At 41.4% G+C, this 22,555-nt stretch overlaps 1 protein-coding gene across 1 annotated transcript in view; it reads left to right on the forward strand.

Annotated features, from left to right (window-relative positions):
* The first annotated feature begins 1,802 nt into the window (after positions 1-1,802).
* UST (uronyl 2-sulfotransferase) overlaps positions 1,803-22,555 on the forward strand; it is a 147,306-nt gene continuing 126,553 nt past the window's right edge. The window contains exon 1 of the mRNA XM_056488079.1: positions 1,803-2,402. Within this exon, the coding sequence (XP_056344054.1) occupies positions 2,144-2,402 (259 nt within the window). The 5' untranslated portion in view covers positions 1,803-2,143. The remainder of the gene's footprint in view (positions 2,403-22,555) is intronic.

Below are 22,555 nucleotides of genomic sequence, written 5' to 3' on the forward strand. Positions count from 1 at the left end.
ATACAGCCTTCCCACTTAGATTTTGCTCCATTGATTGGTCTCTTTTCCTTTTTTTTTTTAATCTATGCCTAGAGATCAAAGACATTCTTTGCAACCAGAAAATAAAGATTTATTGATTCACCTTACAGGTGTTACCTGTCTTCTCATCAAAGCATCCATTTTCCTCAAAGATCCAGTGTAAGAGTTTATCTGCTTTTCATCTGCAACAGCACTATTAACCAAATCTGCAATGTCGTCATCCAAGCAAGACAGTAGATACTGAAGTATGCAAAAGAATATAAACCATTAAAATATTCATGGAAACAGAGCATGGTAAGTAAGTAAGTACTTCCTAAGTATTTCAAAGAAATATTAATGAGAATTAAGAAGTGGTAGTTTAACCATGCAGTTAGAGTTATGACTGTATCGGCTGAAAGGCATTGCTTATTTGTGTTTTAAGTGAACTAGACCCCTAAAGGTTTAGCCCAAAGTGGGCTTATTTTTAGTATCCTGTTACTTTCTCTTTTTTCAGAAATGCCATAATTTACTTTGCCTTTGCTACAGGTTTTGTGTAAGATTGTGGAGCATCTGTGCATTGATGAACTGTGTAACTAAAACCAGGAGATTCCTCTCCAAACTAAGGAGGTCTGTTTTTTCAGGCAATATATAAGTATTTTTTATCAAGGAATGCAATGGGAATGGTTTTTTATTGTTAGACTCTTTGTGTTCTTATCCACACCAGCAACACTAATTTCCAAATTTTACCCTTTGCTGCTGGTTGCCAACAAAAAAATCAAAGTCAGTAGCATAGGCACCATTTACCCAAGGCTTTAAGGGCAAGTAGCAAAAACATCTGAATGTGTTCTCCTGAGCAAAATTTCCAGCTGCAAGTGTGAAAAGATTACAAGTCAGGTCCCTAAACAGATTTTTTTAAGCCTTGAGAGGAAAAGTGTGATTGCCTTTTAATTTCTTACATGGTGAGTTACACTTGCCTTCTGATTTCCAATTTTTCTTAAAAACCACAGCGAATAGAATTTTTCTGTTTATTAGAAATGAAGAGTCTCATATGATGCTATGAGCAGGATCTTGGGAAATTCCCGATTCTAGGCAGATCCATAAAACAAAATGGTGAAGCAGCATTACCACCCCAAGCCCTCCTCCCTCCACTGCTGTGCTGGCAATGCAGCCGCATGGGGGAATGAAATATATTTCTACATCAGACAATGCCCAAAAACATGAATAGTTCCGAATAAGCCATCAGGACACATTGGGGACATATGTTGTATAAAGAGGATGAAGCTATTACACAGCTCAGCTCTGAGTGAATGCCATTCACCCGCCAGCCACAAGGTTGGAAATGTCTGTCTAGGAAAAATAGCATGATCGAGTAATTAGAAGCTGTATCGTAAGCCATATGTACAAGGGGGTCAAATTAAGGTTGTGTGTGCAATCTTAATTTTGTAACTTCTGTACTTTTCTGAAGCCTTGTCCCCAGTAGACAGCTTTAATCATCCCAGCAAAGAAGAGCGGTCCCTTTCGCTGCCCACGAGCGATGTTACGCGACCCTGAAGCAGCGGGCCCTCCCGGCGCGGCGGGCCGGGGCAGGTGCGCGGTGCGGCGGGCCCGGGCGGCGGCGCGCCCGCAGGGGTCGCTGCGCGGAGGCGGCGGGCGCATGGCGGGCCGGGCCGGGCAGGGGTGGGCGGGCTCCGGGGCCGGGCCGGGCCGGGCCGGGCCGGGCAGGGGTGGGCGGGCTCCGGGGCCGGGCCGAGCCGGGCAGGGGGCGGCGGGGCCGGGCGGCGCGCATAAGTCGGCCGCGAGTTGCAGGCGGTCGGCGGCGGAGCGCTGGCTGTAACTTGACACCGGGGCGAGAGGCCGAGCGGAGAGAGGGAGCGAGAGCGGCGGCGGAGGAGGAGAGGAGCCCCAGGGAGCGGGATGGTGACCACCTCCTTCCCCTCCCCTTAGCGGCGCTCCGTAGCAGCAGCAGCCGCAGGAGCGCCGGGGACTCGCGCCTGCCGCGGAGCCGGGGGCAGCCGGCGATGGGGACGGGACGGATCCCCTGAGCTCCCGGGAACTTTCCCGGCCGCGGGCAGCCGGAGCCGGGCAGGCGGATGGAGGATGCGCTTCCCCCGGCGGGCTGCGTGAGCCGGCGGCGGCGAAGGGGAGGATGAAGAAGCAGCAGCAGAACGGCGGCGGGGAATGCCTGGCGCCCCGGCCCCCCGCGGCAGCGGCGGCGGCGGCGGGAGGGGGCCCGGGCCAGGGCGGGGGCTTGCTGAGGCGGCGGCCCCTCTCGCTGCTGCCCTTCCTCTCGCTGCGCGACTACGTCTTCTGCATGGCCACCCTGCTGCTCTTCTGCTTGGGCTCCCTCTTCTACCAGCTCAACGGGGGCCCCCCGCACTTTCTGCTGGCCCTGCGGCACTGTCTGGGTAAGGGCGGCCGGCGGCGGCGGGGACTTGTTGCGGCTGGGCTGGGGCCTCCCTCCGCTCCGGGACACGGCGGGGCCGGGGCTGCCGGGCGGGCGGGACGCGGTGCCCTGAGCGCTCACACCGCAGCGGGGCCGGCCGGCAGCCCCAGAGCCGAGCGTGGGGCGCGCCCCGCCACGAGTTCGTGCTGCCGAGAGCAGAGTCCCATCGAGACTTTGCCAGCCCCGGGACCGCTCTGCTCGGGGTACGGCTCTTTGTGCTCCGGTGGCCGTGGCACAGCGCGGTGTGCCGCTGCTCTGCGCGCCGGCTCGGTCCGAGGCGGAGCGGAGCGGAGAGCAGCGCACCGGGGCAGCCCGGGATGTCAGCGCCTCCCCGCCGAGTGCTGGCCCCGGAGAGGAGCAGCGGGGTACGGATGACCCACAGCACAAGATGCTGTTACTAAAAAAAAAAAAAAAAACAAAAGAAAAAAACAAACCGAAAAACAACCCAACCAAAAACCCCCGATGCACTTTTGCACTTTGTGAAACAAGCATCCATCCTTGTGCAAGAGGCTGGAGTCTGGAGAGAAGGATGTGCTTTGTAGGGTCAGTGCAGCAGCGCTCAAACACTCGGGCTCACTCTGGTCCTTTGCCAGCCTGGTTGCCTGCGTAACCCCAAAGGAGGTGCTCCCGTGGAGCGGGTGTGATCCCCACGCTGTGGTCTGTAGTGCTCACCCTCACGCTGACCACAAGTTTTCACGTGTTTTTTTTTTTTTTTTGTAGCCAGTGTCCGCATCGCTAGATGTTGCTTCCCTGCTCAGCAGAGAAGTTGCGTGAAAGAGAGTTTTTTGAGAGGTTGAGTAAGTACCTTAGACTGGCAGGAGTAGTGGTGGTAGGACAAGGAGGAATGACTTTAAACTGAAAGAGGGCAGATTTTGTTTAGCTGTTAGGAAGAAATGCTTCACTGTGAGAGTGGTGAGGCACCACAACAGGTTGCCCAGAGAAGCTGTGGATGCCCCATCCTTGGTGTTGTTCAAGGCCAGCCTGGATGGTGCTTTCATCAACCTGCTCTGGTGGAAGGTGTTCCCTGCCCATAGTGGGGAGATTGGTTAAGGTTGGAAGGGACCTAAAGACCATTTAGTTCCATTCTGTGATTCTAGGATGAAATACTAGACAAAAACCAAGTGTTCTTCAGTAGAGAATTACTACAGAATAATTTGTGGCATGAGTTTTTACTGCATTAGCTGCTCTGCTTTACTTGTCTGTGAAGGTGAGGCTGTTGTGGTACATATTGCAGAAGCACATGACAGTAAGAGACAGTGTAAGGTTATAAACAAAAATACGGTTCATGTATTTCAGAAAAATAAGCTGCAGATCCTTTTCTATGTGCCCGTATTTTATGAACATTTTGAGAATACAGCCCAGTGTGTGTGTGTGTTGCTTTCCCTTATGGGAGAACTACAGTCAACTAGTGAGAGAGTATGGAGAGGCAGTAGGACAAGAGGCAACAAACACAAGTTGCAACAAGGGAAATTCCAATGAGATATCAGGAAAAAAATTAAATGTGAGAAGAGTCAGATGTTGGAACAGGCTGCCCAGGGAGGTTGGAATGTCCTTGCAGATATTCAGAGCTCAGCTGGACAAACCTCTGAGCAGCCCGAGTCAATTTCTCCTTGGTTTGTTGGGGATATAGGATCAGGAGAACAGAAGTCACTTTCAGATAATGTTACTATGTGATTCTGCTGTAAAAAGTCAATAAAAATTCAAGTGAAAACAGGAGAAGAAGAAATACTTTGGATATTACTTCATGAACACAACAGTAGTTTTGGCTTGAGTTTTAATGACTTTTTTTTCCCCTTTCATATTACAATTAGGAAGAAATTCCTCCACTGAAGAGGAAACTGACAAGTTTTCTGCCATAGAATCAGAATTGCTAGGGTTGGAAGGCATCTCTGGAGATCATCTAGTCTACCTCCCATCCCAAGGCAGGGTCGCCTAGAGCAGGTCAACACAGGAGCATATCCAGGTGGGTTTTGAATGTCTTCAGACAAGGAGACTCCATAGTCTCCATGGGCAGCTGGTTCCAGTGCTCTGCCACCCACAACATAAAGAAGTTCTTCCTCATGTTGAGGTGGAGCTTCTTGTGTTTTAGTTTATGGCCATTGCTCCTCGTCCTGTCGCTGGGCACCATGGAAAAGAGTCTGGCACCATCCTCTTGGCACCTGCCTTTGAGATATTTATATGCATTAGTGAGATCCTCTCTCACACTTCTCTTTTCTGGACTAAAGAGGCAAGCTCATACTGGTAGAAGATTTTGTTTGCAATTGAATGGTATTTTATTGGGGTTTAACACAATCTCTGGTTTTCTGAGGAAAATTTTTGTCAGTTTTTAACATTTTCGTTGTCTTCAGGGAAAAATGTTTCTTAGCTTGGGTGAAAATAGACTGCAAGAAACGCAGGGTTACTCAGCTTCTCACTTTGTAGCCTTTTGACTGCTTTTGAGGGATTGGGGGAAATAAAATTTGGATCTACTACCCTAACCACTCTAGCCAGTAGTTGCATGTCTGCTGGAAAGTCTTCTGAGGACTGCAGATGAAAGGCTTGGAAACTGCATCTTGGAGAATGGGTCATGATAATTTCTGTGAGGTGCTCAGCAAGTGCAAAAAAGCCTTTGTTGTGTGTGCCTGAACGTGATGAGCCTCTGGGGATGGAGTGCAGTCTTACTGAAAATGTTTTGGGGTTCTTTTGAAGTGTAGGATTCTCACAGGAGAAAGCAGACAGATCTATTAATCTCTGCTAATGAACTTCTGCACTTGTTATTTGAATTAGTGTAGGAATTTCCTTTCTGTGTCTGAGTGACCTGGGATGTTAAGGAGATGCAGACTTGGCTAACATCATGCCCCAGGCTAGTGGCTGAGAGGGAAGCAGAGTCCTCATGGCTGGCTGGAGTCCTAGTACCCACTGAGCAAGTGGTGCTGCTGCCTCTGCAGACAAGTGGGATACACTTTGGGTCCTAAGGTGTCTGTCTGCATGCAACTCTATGAAGTTACTTTATACTTCCTTGGTCTGCAGTTTCATTTGGGTTGTCAGAGTTCATCCATGTCAGTGACATTGCTGAATATTTTATTTTAAAAATTTTTAGAGTGATGCATACTTCTTGAGGTATACAGCTGAGACAGCTTTCAAATTAGGAACAATTTTTTTTTGTAACTGGAAGGCTTTTTGTCTTCTAGGGAGCTAACAGAACTGCTTGGAGGAATATGTATTGGACATCCCATCCTGCTAACTACCAAAGCCATACATGTAAATGTGTGTTTTATACAGCAGCTGGAAGCTTCATGATGTTAAAAAAAAAAAAATCAAAAACCCTTTTCCCCCCTGAAGCCACAGATTCAGTGTACAAAAACTTTCCTTGCAGTCCTTCCAACCCACAATTTATGATGTTAAAATTTACATCTCCAAACAAAAATGAGTAGTTAGTTTGTAAACCATGTTTGCAATGTGTGAATTTTGCCATTGACATCATTGTATTTAAATCTACAGAAACCAAGGAGTAGCCTAAAGGGAATATTAATTTCACTGTCTTGCATGCTCCATAGGGTGGGAGGGTCATCTTGCCTGACTTGAGAGTTTTTGTTTGCATTTGCAAGTTTCAGTGCTCGTGTTATATTTAGTTATGTTATTGTGAGGGGAATGCTTGGATTTTTTTTTACCTCAGAACTTGAAAGGAAGTTCCTGAGCAGCAGCACAAAACTTCAGTAGTGGTCTGGACAGAAATCACACCTGCATCAGGCAGGTGTGTGCATAAAAAAAAAATCAAAACAGTGTGACAACACTTGGTTTGAAAAACTTCAGTTTTCTTATTAGGCCTGCATCATATGCTGTGGAGGAGGTATACATTTATTTTCAAAGGAATGAAGTGTGAACGTTTGCTAGTTCTATTAACTTTCCTTTGGAGGTGGGGAAGATGAATGTATTTTCAGAATATTCAGACTATTAGTAATTTTTTTTCTCTCTCCCAGACAAGCTTCTCTGGTGTCTTGTCCATATATGCCTCTTTTGTTTGGTTGCCATACTGATTGGAGAAACTCTTGGAAAAATATTATGGCAGTTTGTTGGGTAGACAATAGAAGTATTCAGTATTTCCTCTTCACATCGCCATCTCTTCCCTTTTATACCAGAGTCATCCCAAGCAAATGAGAGTAGAGTAGTAGATATGGAGCTGTGTTTCATTATTTATCATTCTGACTTCAAGCTCACAGTAATTCAGAGTACAGAAGGTCTGTTGGAGAGCTGATGGTTTCTGCTGTCTCTTCTGGTTGTGGCTCGCAGTGATGTGGCTCAAGTTTCACACTGTCATCATCCCATCAGAAGGTATCTGGAGCCCTGTTTTTCAGCATGAGATTATTGGGCAGGGCGTAGACATATGTGGGTTATTTCTGAAGAATCTATGGAAGATACTTAAAAGCGTATCTGTTGTCAGTACACATAAATTTGCTATATGAAGGTGCATACTATATGAAGGTGCATACCTGTCCTGAACCATCTACGAGCTCCAAAATACAGGAAGGTTTGAAAACTGCCAGGCTTTCCAGTAAGGAACTGCAGTATTGGGATTTGCACAAATGAGGTCTTGCTTGTTGATTCTGCCAAGGTAATTCTGGCTCACTAATTGAAAACCAATTCCAGCAGTGGAAGGAAGTGAGAAGAACCTTCCTTAGATGAGTAAGACACAAATCGTAAATCTTGGACAGCCCAGTGGCTTTTGGGCAATGCACTAGGGACTCCACTCCCCTGCAACTGCAGTGGTTTTTCATTGCTTTATTCTTCCTGCTTTGACTTGATCTATGCATGCTTCAGATTACAGAAATGAGAATTTCTAAGGGTTGGTAGCAACCTTCTAATGGCCAATAAAAACATAAAACACATAAAACCTTTAAATCTTCTGTATTTGTTGTGAAAACTTGTTGTTCATGTCAATTAAAACATTTCCCCTGTTGAACTTGCCAGGAGCCTCTACAACAAGTACACTGGTTTGATTGCATGTGAAAGTTGCCTGTCCAGCGGTTTCCTATGCAAGACAAAAGTCTTAAGTGTCCACTTATATTCCTCAAGCAATTGCTGTGTTGCTCTCCCTATTTATGACACTGAAAGTTCTCAGATATTTTGGCCAAGGTGGGCTCAGTAGCTTTAAAGTTGTCACAGCAACAGTTGTGTTTATTTTGGGCACATCAGGGAATTTAACCATAAAAAAAGCAGAATGCAATCTGAGTGTTTGGGGAGGCTATTATAAAAATCTTCAAAATATTTAAAACTAAACAGCAAGTGAAACTTTTTCTTTAAATCGAGGTAGTATGAATTGGTTGTATTTTGTTAGGGTATTGCAGTTGCATTTTTTTTGTTTGTTTGTTTTGCTTTGTTTTCTTTTTTTCTTGACCTATCTGACTTTTTCCTGTTAACCTATTAAGACAGGGGCGAAAAAGAAAACCTAACTATCCAAAGAAAACAATTTAAATAAATGTCAGTGTTTTGTATGCAATTTTTTTATAAACTGTAGAAGGGAGGGACAACAGTAGGTTTTATAGGTTTTTTGAGAGAGATTTGTTTTATTCTGGTAATACTGCATTTTTATATAGAATGATATAAAGCATAATATTCTTCAATGCAAGCTTTTCTAAAAAATAGAAGCACCTACTATGCTTTTTTTTTTTGCTGGTAGACAGCATGCTGTCTTTACATGGCCAAAAAGGGTTGTGTCATCCAGGCTTGTTTTGCACATGCATGGATCAGGAATCCTTTACAGTTTTTTGAAGGCCCTTCAGGTGTGTGAGTAGGAGGAATACACTCAAAGAAAGGAAGTCAGGTCTGTAGGTGAGACTCTGGTGACACAATACCTGTTTCTGAGATGCCTAAGCTTTTAAAAAGGCCTGGGTTATATTCTTAATGACAATTTTTTTTTCTAATTGATGTCTAAAGAGAGAGCTCCTCTGTACTCTAAAGCATTTTGATTTTGGTCTGACTTCTCAGAGGATTATTTCGTTGCAATACACGTGGAGTTAATTGCATTTCAAAATTCGTTAACATTGTAGGGAATGGAAAGGTCAGTTTAGAAGCTGCTTCCTAAAAGCCTTGAAAAGAGATGGTCTGAACCTAAATTGGAAGTCTGTAGCTGTATCTTTCTTAATTAGCTTTTCTGTCCTCTTTGAACTTCCTCATTTTGCGGTTGTAAAAGCCATACATATTATCTTTTAGATAAAATATGTTTGGACTTCCATTTAGGTTACTAAACTCTCAAGTTCTAAGTGAGCTTCTTTGGAAGACAAAAGAGGAGCCTCATCTCCAAGTAGCTTTTGTTAAAAGACTGCTCATCACTCACAGCTTGTCTGATGGTAAGATGAACAAAGCTTTTCCTAGCACAAGGGGATGTGAGGAAATACTCTGTGGAGAACCAGAATGCACCTAATTTTATGACCAAGGTCATAAAACTCAAGCCTTTTCCTTTCAGAAAGATTAAGTGGTCTCTGGACTACACTGTGCTGGCTGGCTAAAACACTGTACAGAGAAGTCGTAGCAAAAATGCTTGTGTGAATGTGTTGTGATAATGTTCAAAATATATTTGAAAAATTGGATAGCATTTATTCAGGGATGTATTTTCTGCTTTCAAAATCAGACTCCATCTGGGAATCAGGAATTGCATATAGGCATCTGTGTACATGTTTCTTTTTAATATTGTCCACTTTGTCATTTGACAAAGGATTTAAAGCATTAGTTCAGTCTCTGCTGAGAGGGAATATTACTGTAGCTTTTTAAAAAATCTATTTATTTGGTTTACTTAGGTTATATGGCAGTGTGATATATACACCTGTGAGATATCAAGTCTGCTGGTTAAATGAGATGTTTCACTTGGGCCTGAGGAGATGAGAGAGGCTAAAGTTCCCTGCCCTGACAGACTTAATGTTACATTGAACAAATCATGTATTAAGTCTCTCTAACCCCCTTTCATCCAAATGACACTTTGAAGATTAATGTGTGACAGAATAGGATAGACTGAGATACTGTGGTGGTCATAGCCATAGAAATAGAGAGGAAAAATATGCTTTTGATAAATCCTTTTGTTGTGGACAGGTTTTGGCTGTGTCAAAGAGATAAGGCAGGTAGTGTTAGAAGGGAGTTCCTGTGTAAAAGGTGAAGTCAGTGGTCCAGCTGCTTTTCTTTCAAGGGTGTCACCGCTGCTGGCTATCACAGTCTCTGTTCAGTTTTACTTCAGGAATTGTTATATTTGGTTTCCAGAGTGTCATCAAAGGGCTTCAGTTTTTAGATGTGTCCTGATCTAGAAGACTTCATGTTCACAGAAGTTACCAAATTATTTATTTCTTGCTTCCCATGGTGCTTAGACTTGATTTTTGAAAATGCAATTTCTTGAAGCCTTGGTCATCCTAAGTGAATGGCAAACACTTTGTTCTCTACTGAAGAGTAGTCAGTCAAAAGCAATTGGCTGTTATGAGGAAAAAAGTGGTTGTTGCAGTGATTCTCATTTTCATACAAAATTAGGGAGAAGGAAGGTTGCTTTTGCTTGGGGTTTTACAGAGACTGATAAACTTTCAAGGGTGCTAGAATGAGAGACTCTAGCAAAAGTAACTACTACAGAAGCTACAACACTTCATGCTCTGTGGGGACAATAAAAGCTGTCTAATTTCCCCCCCTCCCATACCTCTAATAAAAGGTTTGAGATTAATTAACATCTGTGCTGATTTCTGATAAAAACTGTTTTGAAATCAGTAGCGCATGTCAAAGTCACCAGTGACAGTAAGTGGAAGTTCTTTGTTGTTCAAGCACAGGGCTCTTTTAGCAAAATTTGTAGAACATATGATGAAAGTATAACAGAGCGATTTTACATGATTTTTGGTGGGAACATTGTAAAGTGGTTGAGCAGGTATCCTTTTTTTTACCTCGTTTCCAGATGGTAATTTGTTTTTTTTCTCCCATCATTTAAATTCATATCTTAATAGAAAGTGTGTCTGCTGTCTCTTGTGTCTAGCAAAACTCTGGGATTACTGACATTGCATGAGTATATTTTGTATGATAATCACCACATGTTTTGGACATACATTTTGAGCACTTAAGGAAGCTTCTGGCTCCTGTAACCTATTCAAGAAGAGCTGGATGTTTTGTTTTCATAGTTGTCCCTCTCTGCAAAGACAGGTTTTCAGGTAAGATGTAAGAGTTTGTTTTCATCTTGGACTGGACAAACAAGTCTGTTGTGGGATTTTGTTTGAAGTTGTGACTTTGCACCTTCTGCTGACCCCCTGTGACCTCTGTTTTAAACTGCAGTGATGTGAAGGACAGCCCTGTGTTTCCCCTGTTACAGGTACAGCCAAGGGGGTCAGTAGCCACTCAGTGTGCTTGTGGGAGTGTGTATGAAAAACATTTAAAAAATTAGCTACTGTATCATTACACGGGGCAGGTAACTTTTGAGACTGTTTCTATTTGGATTGTCTCTCCTGAAGAACTGGGGGTCCTCCTCCTATCCCCTTTCTACACTGCTTTTTTGTTTGTTTGTTTGTTTGTTTGTTTTGGGTTTTTTTTTAGGTTTTTTTGTTGGTTGTTTTTTTTTTTGGGGGGGGGGTGGGGGTGGGGGTTTGGGTTTTTTGTTTGTTTGTTTCGACCAGTAAGTTTTGAACTTAGGGCTTGTAACGGTCTAGGTCCTGCTTATTCATACCATGGGGGCAGGGAAGACAGGAATCCTTTTGAAACTGGTAAGAATTAAATTCTTCTTCAAGTCTTATACTAAGATTCATGGTCCTCTCAGCCATTTGTCTGCTTTTCCTGTCTCATCAGTGAGAGGGGAGAGCAATTTCCTGGCCATTACAGTTTATTATAGATGTGATACAAGTAGGATTAGCCCTTTTTGGAGATGTCAGTTGTCTGTAGCCTGTTGACATTAACTTAGAAGGGACTTAGAACTTAACTAAGCTGGGATAGGCTGGCACTACCTTTCCCTAGGTGGCAGAGGTGCTTGCCTGCAAGACCTAGTCTGACTGGTACAGCATTGGCTCCTCAAGCTTTCAGCTTACGGTTTTTGGGTTTTGTTTGTTTTTGTTTGTTTTTTTTTTTAATTTTCAAGTGAAAGCTGTGGAAAGTGATGACATGATTTTTTTTCCACCAAGAAATGTTTCCTCATCGTTATTGGTGAGCAGGCAAATAGATTTTCAAACATTACTTATGTTTATATAATGAGGCATTTGTTTTTCTTTGTTTTAGAATCTGGGTTAGAGGATGTTTGGAGACTGGAGGGGTGGATAGGAAGTGGAAAGCAATTATTTGACTGAAATTTATTTTACTCTCTTTCTCTTTAGAGCTGCACTGAGGGAAGAAGGCCCTGTTGTGTTGAAAATAGATGTTTAGCTTTGTTTGTAAGCATGGAAGCACAGTGATTAGGTTTGTGTTACGGTTTCTGTGTACTAATGCTTTAGAAATAGGCATTTGGATGCTTGCCAAGGCTTACTACTTATCATACTTAATGATTCAGAGTCATCAGGAGTCATCAGGAGACTGGGATGGAGATCATAGTGCCTGTTTGAGTGAAGAAGCAGTTCATCTCTGCCATAAGTAAATAGTATGTTTCGGCACCCCTGAGAGTGTTTATTTTAAAAACTTCTGCTGATCAAGTGGATGGTTGGTTCAGTTTAATGTAGCTGCCCCAGGGAGAGGATGCCAGTATGACATTGTACTTCTACAAAGTTACTAATTGCTAGCAAGTGACAAATCTGGGAGATGAGGTGCTGGTGCTTGGATTAACATTTGCTAGTCAAGGCGGTTTGGTTTATTATTTCCACTTCCTTTTGCTTTTAAAATCCAAATTCCAGTTGTGTGTCTTTTTACCTTGTAAAATACCCTAAGGTTTGGAAATTCTTGTGCTTAGAATTAGAGCACAAGATTAGATTAGAGCTTGCATTGTTTATCTGAATGTTCTGGGGTTTCTTTTCATTCTATCCAGATTATGAAGTTTTATGCTTTTCCTCCATGGCAGTGTCTTATGTTGACATGGGCATGAGTCCTGAAGGGGTTGGGGCATGGGAAGCTTTATGATGTTGTTTCAGAAAAAGTTTGAGAATTATCTCACAATATGCAAGTTTTGGGTTGGATTTCAGAAGACACAGTAACTATGTGAGTGTTTACATTAATTGATAAGTGTCTATGCATGTGTTTATCTCATGACAGTTAGGAAGAGCTTACATCAATATTGGCCATACTTAATGCTGTCTTTTTGTTCAGTCTTACTTTTTTGTTCTCTTATTACCTTCTAAGAACCTCTTTTTCCTTCTGCTCTCCTTGTATTCACAGGTAGTTTCCCAGTCCTTTTGTTACTTTATTCCTCTATAACACCAAATCATGTTTAGCAGATGGTGATTTCCCAATCATGAATTGCTGGTGGTCCTACTTCATTCCACCAGATTTTCTTTCTTCAGTGGCTTGCATCATAGAGCAAATACTCTTGCCTCTTTTTCTGGCCTGCATGTAGAGAAGAGCCATCTGAAGCTCTGCATTGAAAATCAGAAAAAAAATGAGATCTGAGCAGTGTCCCAGAAGCAGCTCATGCTTTTGCATTCATAAAAGGTAAGGAAAAAGGCTACTGAGGTGCTGTGAAATACACAGAAAGATCTTGGAGGGGCAGTGTTGGTAGACCTCCTCTGTACAAGATTGGTGAGATTACAGGTAGAAATTGCATGCAGATTGGGCAATACAGTGCCAAGGAGAGATTGTTAAATAGGAGAAAACTATATGGCTTGTCTCTAAGACCTTTACTCCTTGTTTCAGAGGTTCCCTCTGACATCAGCAGGGAGAGATGGTGGTATCTCCAAAGACTGACTTAGGCATCTTATTGTGTCTGTGATGGTAGAACCCCTGACTTAAGCACAGAGAAATGCTTGAGGTTTGGTGGGAAGAATCTGAGTTGTCATATAACTTATTCTCAGAAACACTTGTTGATGACCAGTGGTAGGCTTCCAAAGAGGAGGAGAAGGACGTGGAGGGGAGAGGGGAGCTGGGAAGTTAGACTAGCAAAATTTTTAAATAGAAAGGTCATCACTTCATGTCAGTGGGTCATTGAAAGTTGAGCGCTTACGATGCATAAATAATGACTACACAAGGCACTGGAAAAATAGCACCATGTGGGTATCTGTCCTGTTTGATGGGTGGATTTGGTGCCATGTTTGGTTCTCCCTAACTCTTGCAGTTCCATGGAAATGGGGCGCGACAACAGCTTTGATATGATCTGAAATGTTGCAGCAGATATTGTAAGGCAAAGGCTGTGAAATTGCTGACTTCTCAGTTCCTTTCATGCCTGCAGCTGATTGTTCTTTTCCTAGCAGAATTCCCCATACAAATGTGCAGATTTCTTTTGTGTTGCCTTTTGGGAGATAACACAATAAGTAAATTAGGGTGAATAACAAAATAGCAGAGCCTAAACCCTACCACCTGTTTATCTGAGGTTCTGTGGGGGTTTTTCATGAGGGGGTTTGGTTTGGGGCTTTTTTTGAGGGAGGAAGATTGTTTTTATGAAGTAGAGATTTTCAGAAGTGTGATTAAATGAAAGCTGAAATAGAAAATGTTTCATTCTCTATCTGTGAGCTCTCTACCTTGCCTCGCTATTAATGAGCAAAACCTATCACTTAATATCATCCGTTCAATAATATTTATCTAGGGAGTCAGTCAAATTCAGCATGAATTATTTAATCTTCTGATGAACAGCCTTCCTTCATTAGGCCTGTTGCATTTTCTCCTGTCTAGTTTGGAATCTGATACTTGTCTCATCTAATCAATGAAGCAAATTTTGGCAAAGCTCTGTGATTCTTTATAGCTCAGCAGTTGTCTGTTTTTTGCACTATGCTACATGGAAACAGCTGACAGCTTCAGTTCTTTTTCTCTGCAACCCTTTGATTATGAATTTTAGAAGCTGAAAGGCTTTTAAATAGCATATAGTATCTTTCACCTTCTGACCCCAGCTCAAATACAGCTGAGGCTGGCAGTAACTGGATCTTATTATTACTGTGCTGAGGTGTTCAGTTAGCTGTGTGCAATAAGTTCATTTAGGTGGTTGTGATACTGCCCCTCCCCTCTTTGCTCTGCTGGCTCAAGGACACTGCATGTCATTCCACTGTGAGAGTGTAGCACCAGTGGAGGATCCAATGCCTGTTATGTGGTAGGGCTCCCAGTGGGCTGATGCACTTTTCTCCCTCTAGATGTGCTGTGGCTCTAGTGATGGTGTATGTGCTGCTTGTGCGTAGTGCAAGAGGGACTTGAGATTCAGAAAGATGTTAATGAGGGTTACAGAGCTTGGGGGTGGGAGGGACAGCATGGACCCAACTGTCCCTAGGAGAAGAGCTGTGCCTCTATGCTGAATTTCTTTGTACTACCCTGCTGCATAGTTAGGCTTGTTTGTTTAGAGCTATTATATCAATGGTAAGTTTATTACTTACTTAGAAAAAAGGCAAGCCTGAAATTTTTTGCTCAAGTGTCCTAAACAAAGAAATGTTTCCATCATTTGTAAAAAAAGCTGCTGAGTGTCTTTCTTGCTCCCTCCTTACTCAATCACTGCTGACTGCAGAGTACAATTTTCTGGGTTTTTTTATCCTCATGCCATAGTTTTCATCTAGCATGTCAAAGAGGAAGCTAATTAACACTTCTTATTTCATTTAAAGGGCACAGAGAGGTGATGTGCTTTTGGTGTCATTTGCCTGATTAATAGCAGTATCAGGAACAGGGTTATGATTATCTTCACTCTTAGAAGGGCAGGGATTTTCCCAGAAACCTGTGCACCATGTCCAACAAAGCACTGATGCTCAGCCACATAGAAACTCTTCTACTTGCCTGCCTCTCCTGGCTGGGGTGGTTTGAGTTTGTTCAGTATGTGAGCTTTATATCTGTACAGTGTTCTTGAAAAGTAATGAAATTGTTTTTCTGAGGGGACTTCTGAGGCAAAAGGTAGTTCAGGGAAGTGTGAAAAGAGGTCTACCAAACTGTGTGGAGCTTTCACCCAGCAGAGCTTCCATCCAGCCCAGACAAAGAAACTCATATTTCCCTGTCTTTGAGGAGCAGCTTTTTAGAGTCTTTCCTCATCCTTTCCCTCGATAGAGAACCCTGTTACTGCAGAACTGTGTGTTGGGCTTGAGACTCTCAAAATGACAGGGAAGTATGTGGGAGGGAGTGATAGCTGGGAAAAGAAAAAGTGGGGTGAGAGAAGCAGAGGTTGCTGGGCAAAACTTTCCTGATTTAAGATAGGAAAGCATACCTTTTAATGTATTCTGCTTAAAATGAGCTTGTGAGAGACAGGAATAATACTGGTGGAGCAGACAAGTGATAAGCAGCATGTTAATGAACCTATTCCTCTTGAAAAGTATTTCTTGCTCTTCTCTGCAGCTGTCTTCAACACCTTTGTGGAATTTTCTCACCAAAGCCTCTACTGTGAGTGGAAAAAGTTGTATTTGTGGCATGAGTAGATGCTAAAACAGCTGCTTTATATAGCCAACACAGCTTAAGGGCTGTATAGTCAGCTTCAGAAATGTTTCCTTAACTTATTCTCAAGACAAAAATATTTTTAATACAAAAGAGCTCATAATGCAAGGGAGTTGATTTGCTCAGGCAAATTTTATCTATTAAACTCTCTGGTTATTTTTAACTGAAATTTTACATCCACATTTTTATGCTTGCTTTGTATGAGAAGAATGACCAGAGAACTTGTTCTTGTGCTCTAACAGAAGAATTACCATGCCACAAGCACAAAATAATGATGAAACTGAAGGCAGATCAGTTGAATGGCTGATGCTCTTGCAACATGATTGTTTTGGCTTGCAGAGCCTGAAAACAGAAAACTTTCGTACAGTCTACTCCGGATCCACACCCAGGCTTGAAATCTAATTGTTGTGAGAAATAAATGTGGTAGTCTCAGGTAATTCCTTTGTGAAAATGGTCAACATCAAAGAAAGCCCACACTGATTAAATATATAGTTAAGTCTGAGATAAAAATGACAGGTTTAGCTATTCAGCTAAATATAATCTGTAATATGGTTAAAAATATTTCCTTACTCATATGCTATAAATAACATCATAAATATGGTTTATACTTTCTCCAAACACCCATTCTTCACTTCTGTTCTAGCCTGTTTGCTCTTCTCATCTCTGACTGCACTGGTTGCAGGGAATCTCTTTTACTTGCTTTAGTGGCCAGTGAATGGTTCATGGATTGCAGAACGAACCTTTAGTTCCTTATGGCACGTGAGCATCAGGATTTCTTAGTATATAACCTATATATTGCATTTGGTCCTATTGCACAGAGCCTTGTAATACTGTGCCAATCATACTATGGCTTGGCAAATGCTCCTGCTCAGCTGGGAGAGGAGGTGTAGGAGGCAGGAACAAGGAATAGGAGAGTAGAAAGCATTTTTTCACTTTCCTTCCTTCACTGTGTTTATGGACACTTAAAAAGTGAAGTTAGCACTAATGCATTCAAACTCCTGAAACTGCACTTACTAGCAAACAACAAAAAACAGTTTAAAGAAAGGATAAACTCATGGAATGTTTGGGGGTTTTTTTGTGTTCTCTTGCGTGCATTGCAATTTCTTTGAGAAAGAAAAGGAATTGCTATACTGCCTTTAAAATCCTGGAAAGAAAAATAGTTTAGAATTGGGAAAGTTTGTAGATGGCCATGAAAGTCAGTTTGCATTGATGGTTCTTATGTTAGTTTTACCAGCTTTAGTCTGTCTGTGACACAAAAGTTAGGATCCTGCTAAGAGCTGCGGTTCAGTAGAGACTGATATTTATTTTCTTTTACTAGAAATAATAGTGTGTGAGCAAAGTAGGGTTATTATACTGGCATATCTTGAAATTTCTTAGAATTTGCATTTCATTATTTAATATTATTTTATTTATGTAACTCTATCTTCTGTTTGTTTTATTTGGGGATCAGTCTGTAGTGCCGTATTTTCTTTCTAAGGAGGAAGGCATGCTAGATTTGTTTCATGAATATTTTCCTGCATGTGTTTTAGTGTAGAGGTAGTGCAGAGCTTAAATGCTGTGTTATTACAGGATTTTTTCTTTAGGAGAAGTAAGATATAGTCTCCTTCGTGAAAACAAGATCAGTAATAAATGTGTGTGAATATAGAAATAACATTCCAGGTTACACATAGTTTTATCAATATGATAAGGATGCCAGTTTTCATGCATGACATGAAGCTGAGGCATGTGTAATAAATTGTTTAAACCTTTTCAGCTTTCTTCGTTATCTTTTTTGTGAGACTTTGTGTCCTCTCAGTTAAGTAAAAGTGAATAAGGAATGGATATAAAGAATTAAAACACTTAGCACTGGATCTCCTTTATCCTTGAGGTTCAGATGAGGCAGTTTTGATGTTTCTCCTGCATCTGTGGTAATAGATAGCTATTATTGATCAAGGATTGGAGTATTTAATAATTTCTGTGGGTAAGAAGAGTTAAATATCCCCGTAGATTGGTCCAAAATACTTTCCATGTGTTTCATACAAGTTTTTCTCAAGATAAAAATGGCCAGGGTGCCTATGGATGTAGGTACCAATGTACCTATGAAGAAATTGGTATGAGGTGCTGTTGAAAGTAACTTTGATTTCTCTGGATGCACTCCTCTTGGAATGTGGGAGCTCAAGCAGCAATGAATGTGCTTTGTCTTTCCAACTGCTTAAATATTTTTGTAAGTTATTGCATGTGGACTTACTAATGGCTTTCTGAGAAGCTCTGTGAATTCACCTTGGGAGTAGTACAGAGACATTGTTTGAGCGTGCAAGGATGGGGTTAGCCCACCAAAGCCCACCTGCAGTTGAATCTAGGAAAGGATACAAAGGGGAATGAGAAGGGCTCCTACAACCATATCAGCAGCACAAGCAAGAGCAAGGAGAATGAGGGCTGCTGAGCAGGGCCTCAGAAAAGGCTGAGGTACTTAAAGCCACCTTCACCTCAGCATTTACTGGTGAGATTTGCCTTCAGAAGTCCCCAGCAAGGAGGACCCATTGCCAGGGCCAGATTGTTCCCATTAATACCCAGAGTGACAGTTCAGGAGACAGTAGTGACATGTTGGAATACAGGAAATTCCACTGAAACATCAGAAAACCATTTTCATGTAGGGGTGATTAAACACTGGCACAGGTTTCCCTAGGATATGCAAAACAATTCACCCTGATCCAGATGGCCCTGCTCTGAGCAGGGGATTGGAATGGACAGGGGGCTCTGCTGAGGTGCCTTTCTGCCCCACTGTGCAGTGGGCTGTGTGCCTGAGGTCTCATGGCATGTGCTGTCCTTTTAGGAACTTGGTTAGGAGGAGGAGTGAAAAGTCAACTCTAGTGTAAAGCATGGAGTAAAGGTGTTGGACATGAGACGTGGTGCTGATTAGTGGCAGTTCTAGCAACAGAGATTGGATCCTAGCATCAGTCTCAGTGTGAAGGAGATTGATATGTCAAAATTGCATGTCACATTTATGAATCACATGTAAGCCTTGAATGTTTTTTCAGGACTCTGGCAAATTATTTTCTGAGAACTGATTAATTAACATGCAGGAACATAATTATTGTGTTGCAAAAGCAAAGGTAAATTACCTTTGTGCTAACTGTTCAGACACTACAAATCTTACTTGCTAAGTAGTAAGCAAGAAGGTGGGATATGCTGCTGCAAACTTTTCTTGATCATGGTGTCCTTTGTATAGGTTTCTTTTAGTGGCTGTGTGAAATCTACTGTTGTCTTGCATCGTGTCATTCTCTAGGAAGGATGCAGCGAGTGGCTAAAGAGAAAAATAAATAGTGACTTTGGTAAAAAACATGAGCTTGCTTTATGCACAATTAAATCTCCTGTTGGACTTGAGCCTAGGAATCAGGATAATGTATGCTTCAAACATACTGTAGCTGTAAACAGTTAGAAATAGTGTTTTATTAGCTTCTGTATGCATTCTACAGAAATAAGTTTTTTTCCAAAAAAAGTCTTGGATGATGTCTGAGTGTGAGGGAGAAAAAGAATGGATAACTAATCCAAGAGAGAATGTGTATGATTGTGCTGGGAAGGGAATGCTCTTTAGCAGTGCTGGTTATCATTTACCACTTTTAGCACAAGTGCATTTTTCCACTTTGTGGTATGTTTTCCCTCTTGGGTCAGTAGGAGAGCAGTTTCTTAGAACAGGGAAGTAGTACAGTAAATCCATTGTGCCTCTAGGATGTATTAACTTCAAAAGATATGATGCTTCAGTCTCCTAGTGAAAGATAGACACAATCTAGCCTGCTTGTTTGTTGGTTTTTTTTCCTGTCTTACTGCAATGTGATTTTTATCTTGAAAGAATTAGACCATGCCTTTGCAAGTGAAAAACGTTGAAGCAGATTTGTTTCAATGAAATTGATACCTCTGGCAAGTTGGATCTAATTCAGATGACTGTGCCAAGGATGAAAGTCCTGAAGCTTAAGGAGACAAAAGAAAACAAAGAATTTTTTTCAATTAGAGCTTAACTTTTAAAAAAATAGAGCAAACTCGGCTTAAAATTACATGTGAAAGAAGAGCTGATGTGTTACTTTACAAAGATGAGCAGCAATATTATGATATATTCCTTCACTTAAATGACATTCATATTTGGCACTGGTAAGCATTCCTATCTAAAGGAAATTTTCTTGGTTTTTACAGCACTTCTGTTTGCTGGAGTGAAGGAAGAGCAATTTGAATACTTGTGCATTCATTTTCCTACAGTCCCTCTATAATTGTGTGTGTTAACTAGATCTTGTCAACAGGCAAAGAGATTCTGACAAAGTTTTAAAGGAAACCTTTAAAGGATCAAGACTGAAAGTGTGAGGGCAGGCTCTGATATCTTTGCAGAACTTTAATGGATACAGTGATGCAAAGAATTAATTTGAATAATTTCAGACATAGAATTGAGGTACATAATTACCATTCTTTTTTTTAAATTTATTTTACCCATTCTCTTTTCCTCAAGTATCTAAATAGATTATAGAAGTCTTACTTGTGATAGTCTCCATGCAAACAGATAACAAATACTTTTAAAAGGTAAAGACCTAGCTAATCTCTGTGCCTCTCCCCACTGGATTGCTACTGATTGCCTAAACCTCTGAAAAAACTGAATAGCAGGAAAAGGACAAACCTGCTAATAGTCACATCTCTTACCCTTTAACATGGAGTCCGTTGCTGTGTCTCCACTGGAAGAGGGGTGAAGGAATTCTAAAAAAAATCAACAGCCCAAAACTAGGAAACAAAGGGAAATAAAAAGGACTGAATACTTAAAAGATATCTTGTGACCTTAGCAGAAGGGTGCCTGTCTGGTAAAATTTTAATCAAGTAAATTAAACAAGAGGTTAGCAATTCTCAGATTAAGGGGCCTGTGTAATTCTCCTTTAAAACTTTTTGCCACACCTGTGAGTGGGGATACCCCCTCTTAGCTGCAGGCCATGTAAATGTACATTTTCTTTAGTGGGCTTCATCATCCTACTTAACAATGAAATTAGAAGTTTTTTTGCTTTTTTCGCTCCCTTTGATACAAACCTCAATTACATTAGTGGGTGATAGTGCCCAGTCTGCAGGCACAAGCCAGGCCAAGAGGGTCTTCTTGGGAGTGGGAACTGTGGTACTGCACCCCTGCCCAGTAGCCATTTAATGCTGATGATTCTCTGCTCTAAAAATAAACAGTGACAATAAAGAGAGTTGGGAATAAAGATAAACATTGATACTGTAAAGTGAATATTAAGTCCTGCTCTGTATTGTATACTTGTATGCCATTTTTACAAGTCTGTGCTTTATTGCACTGTGGAACTGTACAGACTTTTGCGAGTAACAGGAAATTTTCCTCAAGTAACCTTTGGGTAAGAGTAGTTTCTCAGCACTTTGAGATGGCAACTTTATGATAGACTGGCAATGAGTGTCCTCTTACCCACTGTCTGCTTTTCTATTTCTTGGGGAGGCAGGAGTATTAGCAATAGGACAAATAATTTCTTCAGAAGTTGCTCTGCAAATTAAAAAATGGTCTATGTAATACAGATACAATACCTTACATGGTGACTTAGTTTTACTATTTCAAAAAATGCTGATGGGACTTCTTGTTACATGTAGAAGACTTTTTTTTTTTTTTTTTTTTTTTTTTTAATGTGCCATAATTGGATTGTAATTTCCTTACAAAATAAAGGGAAAAGTTCGAAGTTGAAAATCTAAATAATCAGAGCACTGTTGTAGAAGCAGTGCTTACCAGAACTAATGCTAAAAACCTAGCACAAATATCCTAAAAAGAATGTTTGAGGCCAGAAAGAGGAAAGGGTCTCGAGATAATGTTCGTAATTATTAAATACAAAGTAAATAAACTTCATTAAATGCAAACTTTGGTTTTAGAGAGACAAGAATTTACAAAGAAGGTACCTTTTATAGCTGTAGGGAAGAAAGAGTGAGAAATTACTGGAGTTTTAAGCTTATTTCTGTCAGTGTGCTATTCCCTGCACCACATGAACAAGTATCTAGAGAAACAGCTATGAATCAAATGATATTCCAAAAAGTTAGCGGTGTTTAAAGCTCCAAGGAGGAATGTTTGAAATTGTAGGAATTTTTGAATATCTCTTCCGCTGTTCTGTTAAAGAAACAATTTCAGTCTTGGATCTTCATTTGAATCTGGCTTTCTGAAGGTAAATATCAATATGGTCTGTTAATTTTGAAATAAATTGAAATTGTCATCACGTAGTTGACAGTGACTACTAACAGTTAAGAAAACCCCCTGATCCAAAGAGAACAAATAACTACTGCTTACTGTTGGACTCTCATCAAAATCCTTCTCTCTCTTTCAAAAATGCAGCTGACTGTAGCTGCCAGCTAATGTACAAACAGAACCGAGAGAGGGAACAGCTGCGCTCTGAAAAACAGCAGAGCTCAAAGGCAGCAGCTCCCGCCTCAACGCCTCTGGTATTTGGTTTCAGGCTAGAATTGTATATTTGGGGGTACTTTTATACAAGTAAGCTTTTCTAGGGGATCTGTAGGATTATGGATTTCTCAAAAAGGAAAAAAAAAAAAAGTAACAGCCTATTGATTTTCAAGAGTAACTTCACCCCTTTTTTTTCCTTACCTTTGTACTTTTAACATTTCTTACAAATTTCTGTAGCGGTCAGTGTTTGTAGGTCCCATATTACGCAG

This window comes from Oenanthe melanoleuca, chromosome 3 (assembly GCF_029582105.1).
Source record: "Oenanthe melanoleuca isolate GR-GAL-2019-014 chromosome 3, OMel1.0, whole genome shotgun sequence".
Lineage (NCBI taxonomy): Eukaryota > Metazoa > Chordata > Aves > Passeriformes > Muscicapidae > Oenanthe > Oenanthe melanoleuca.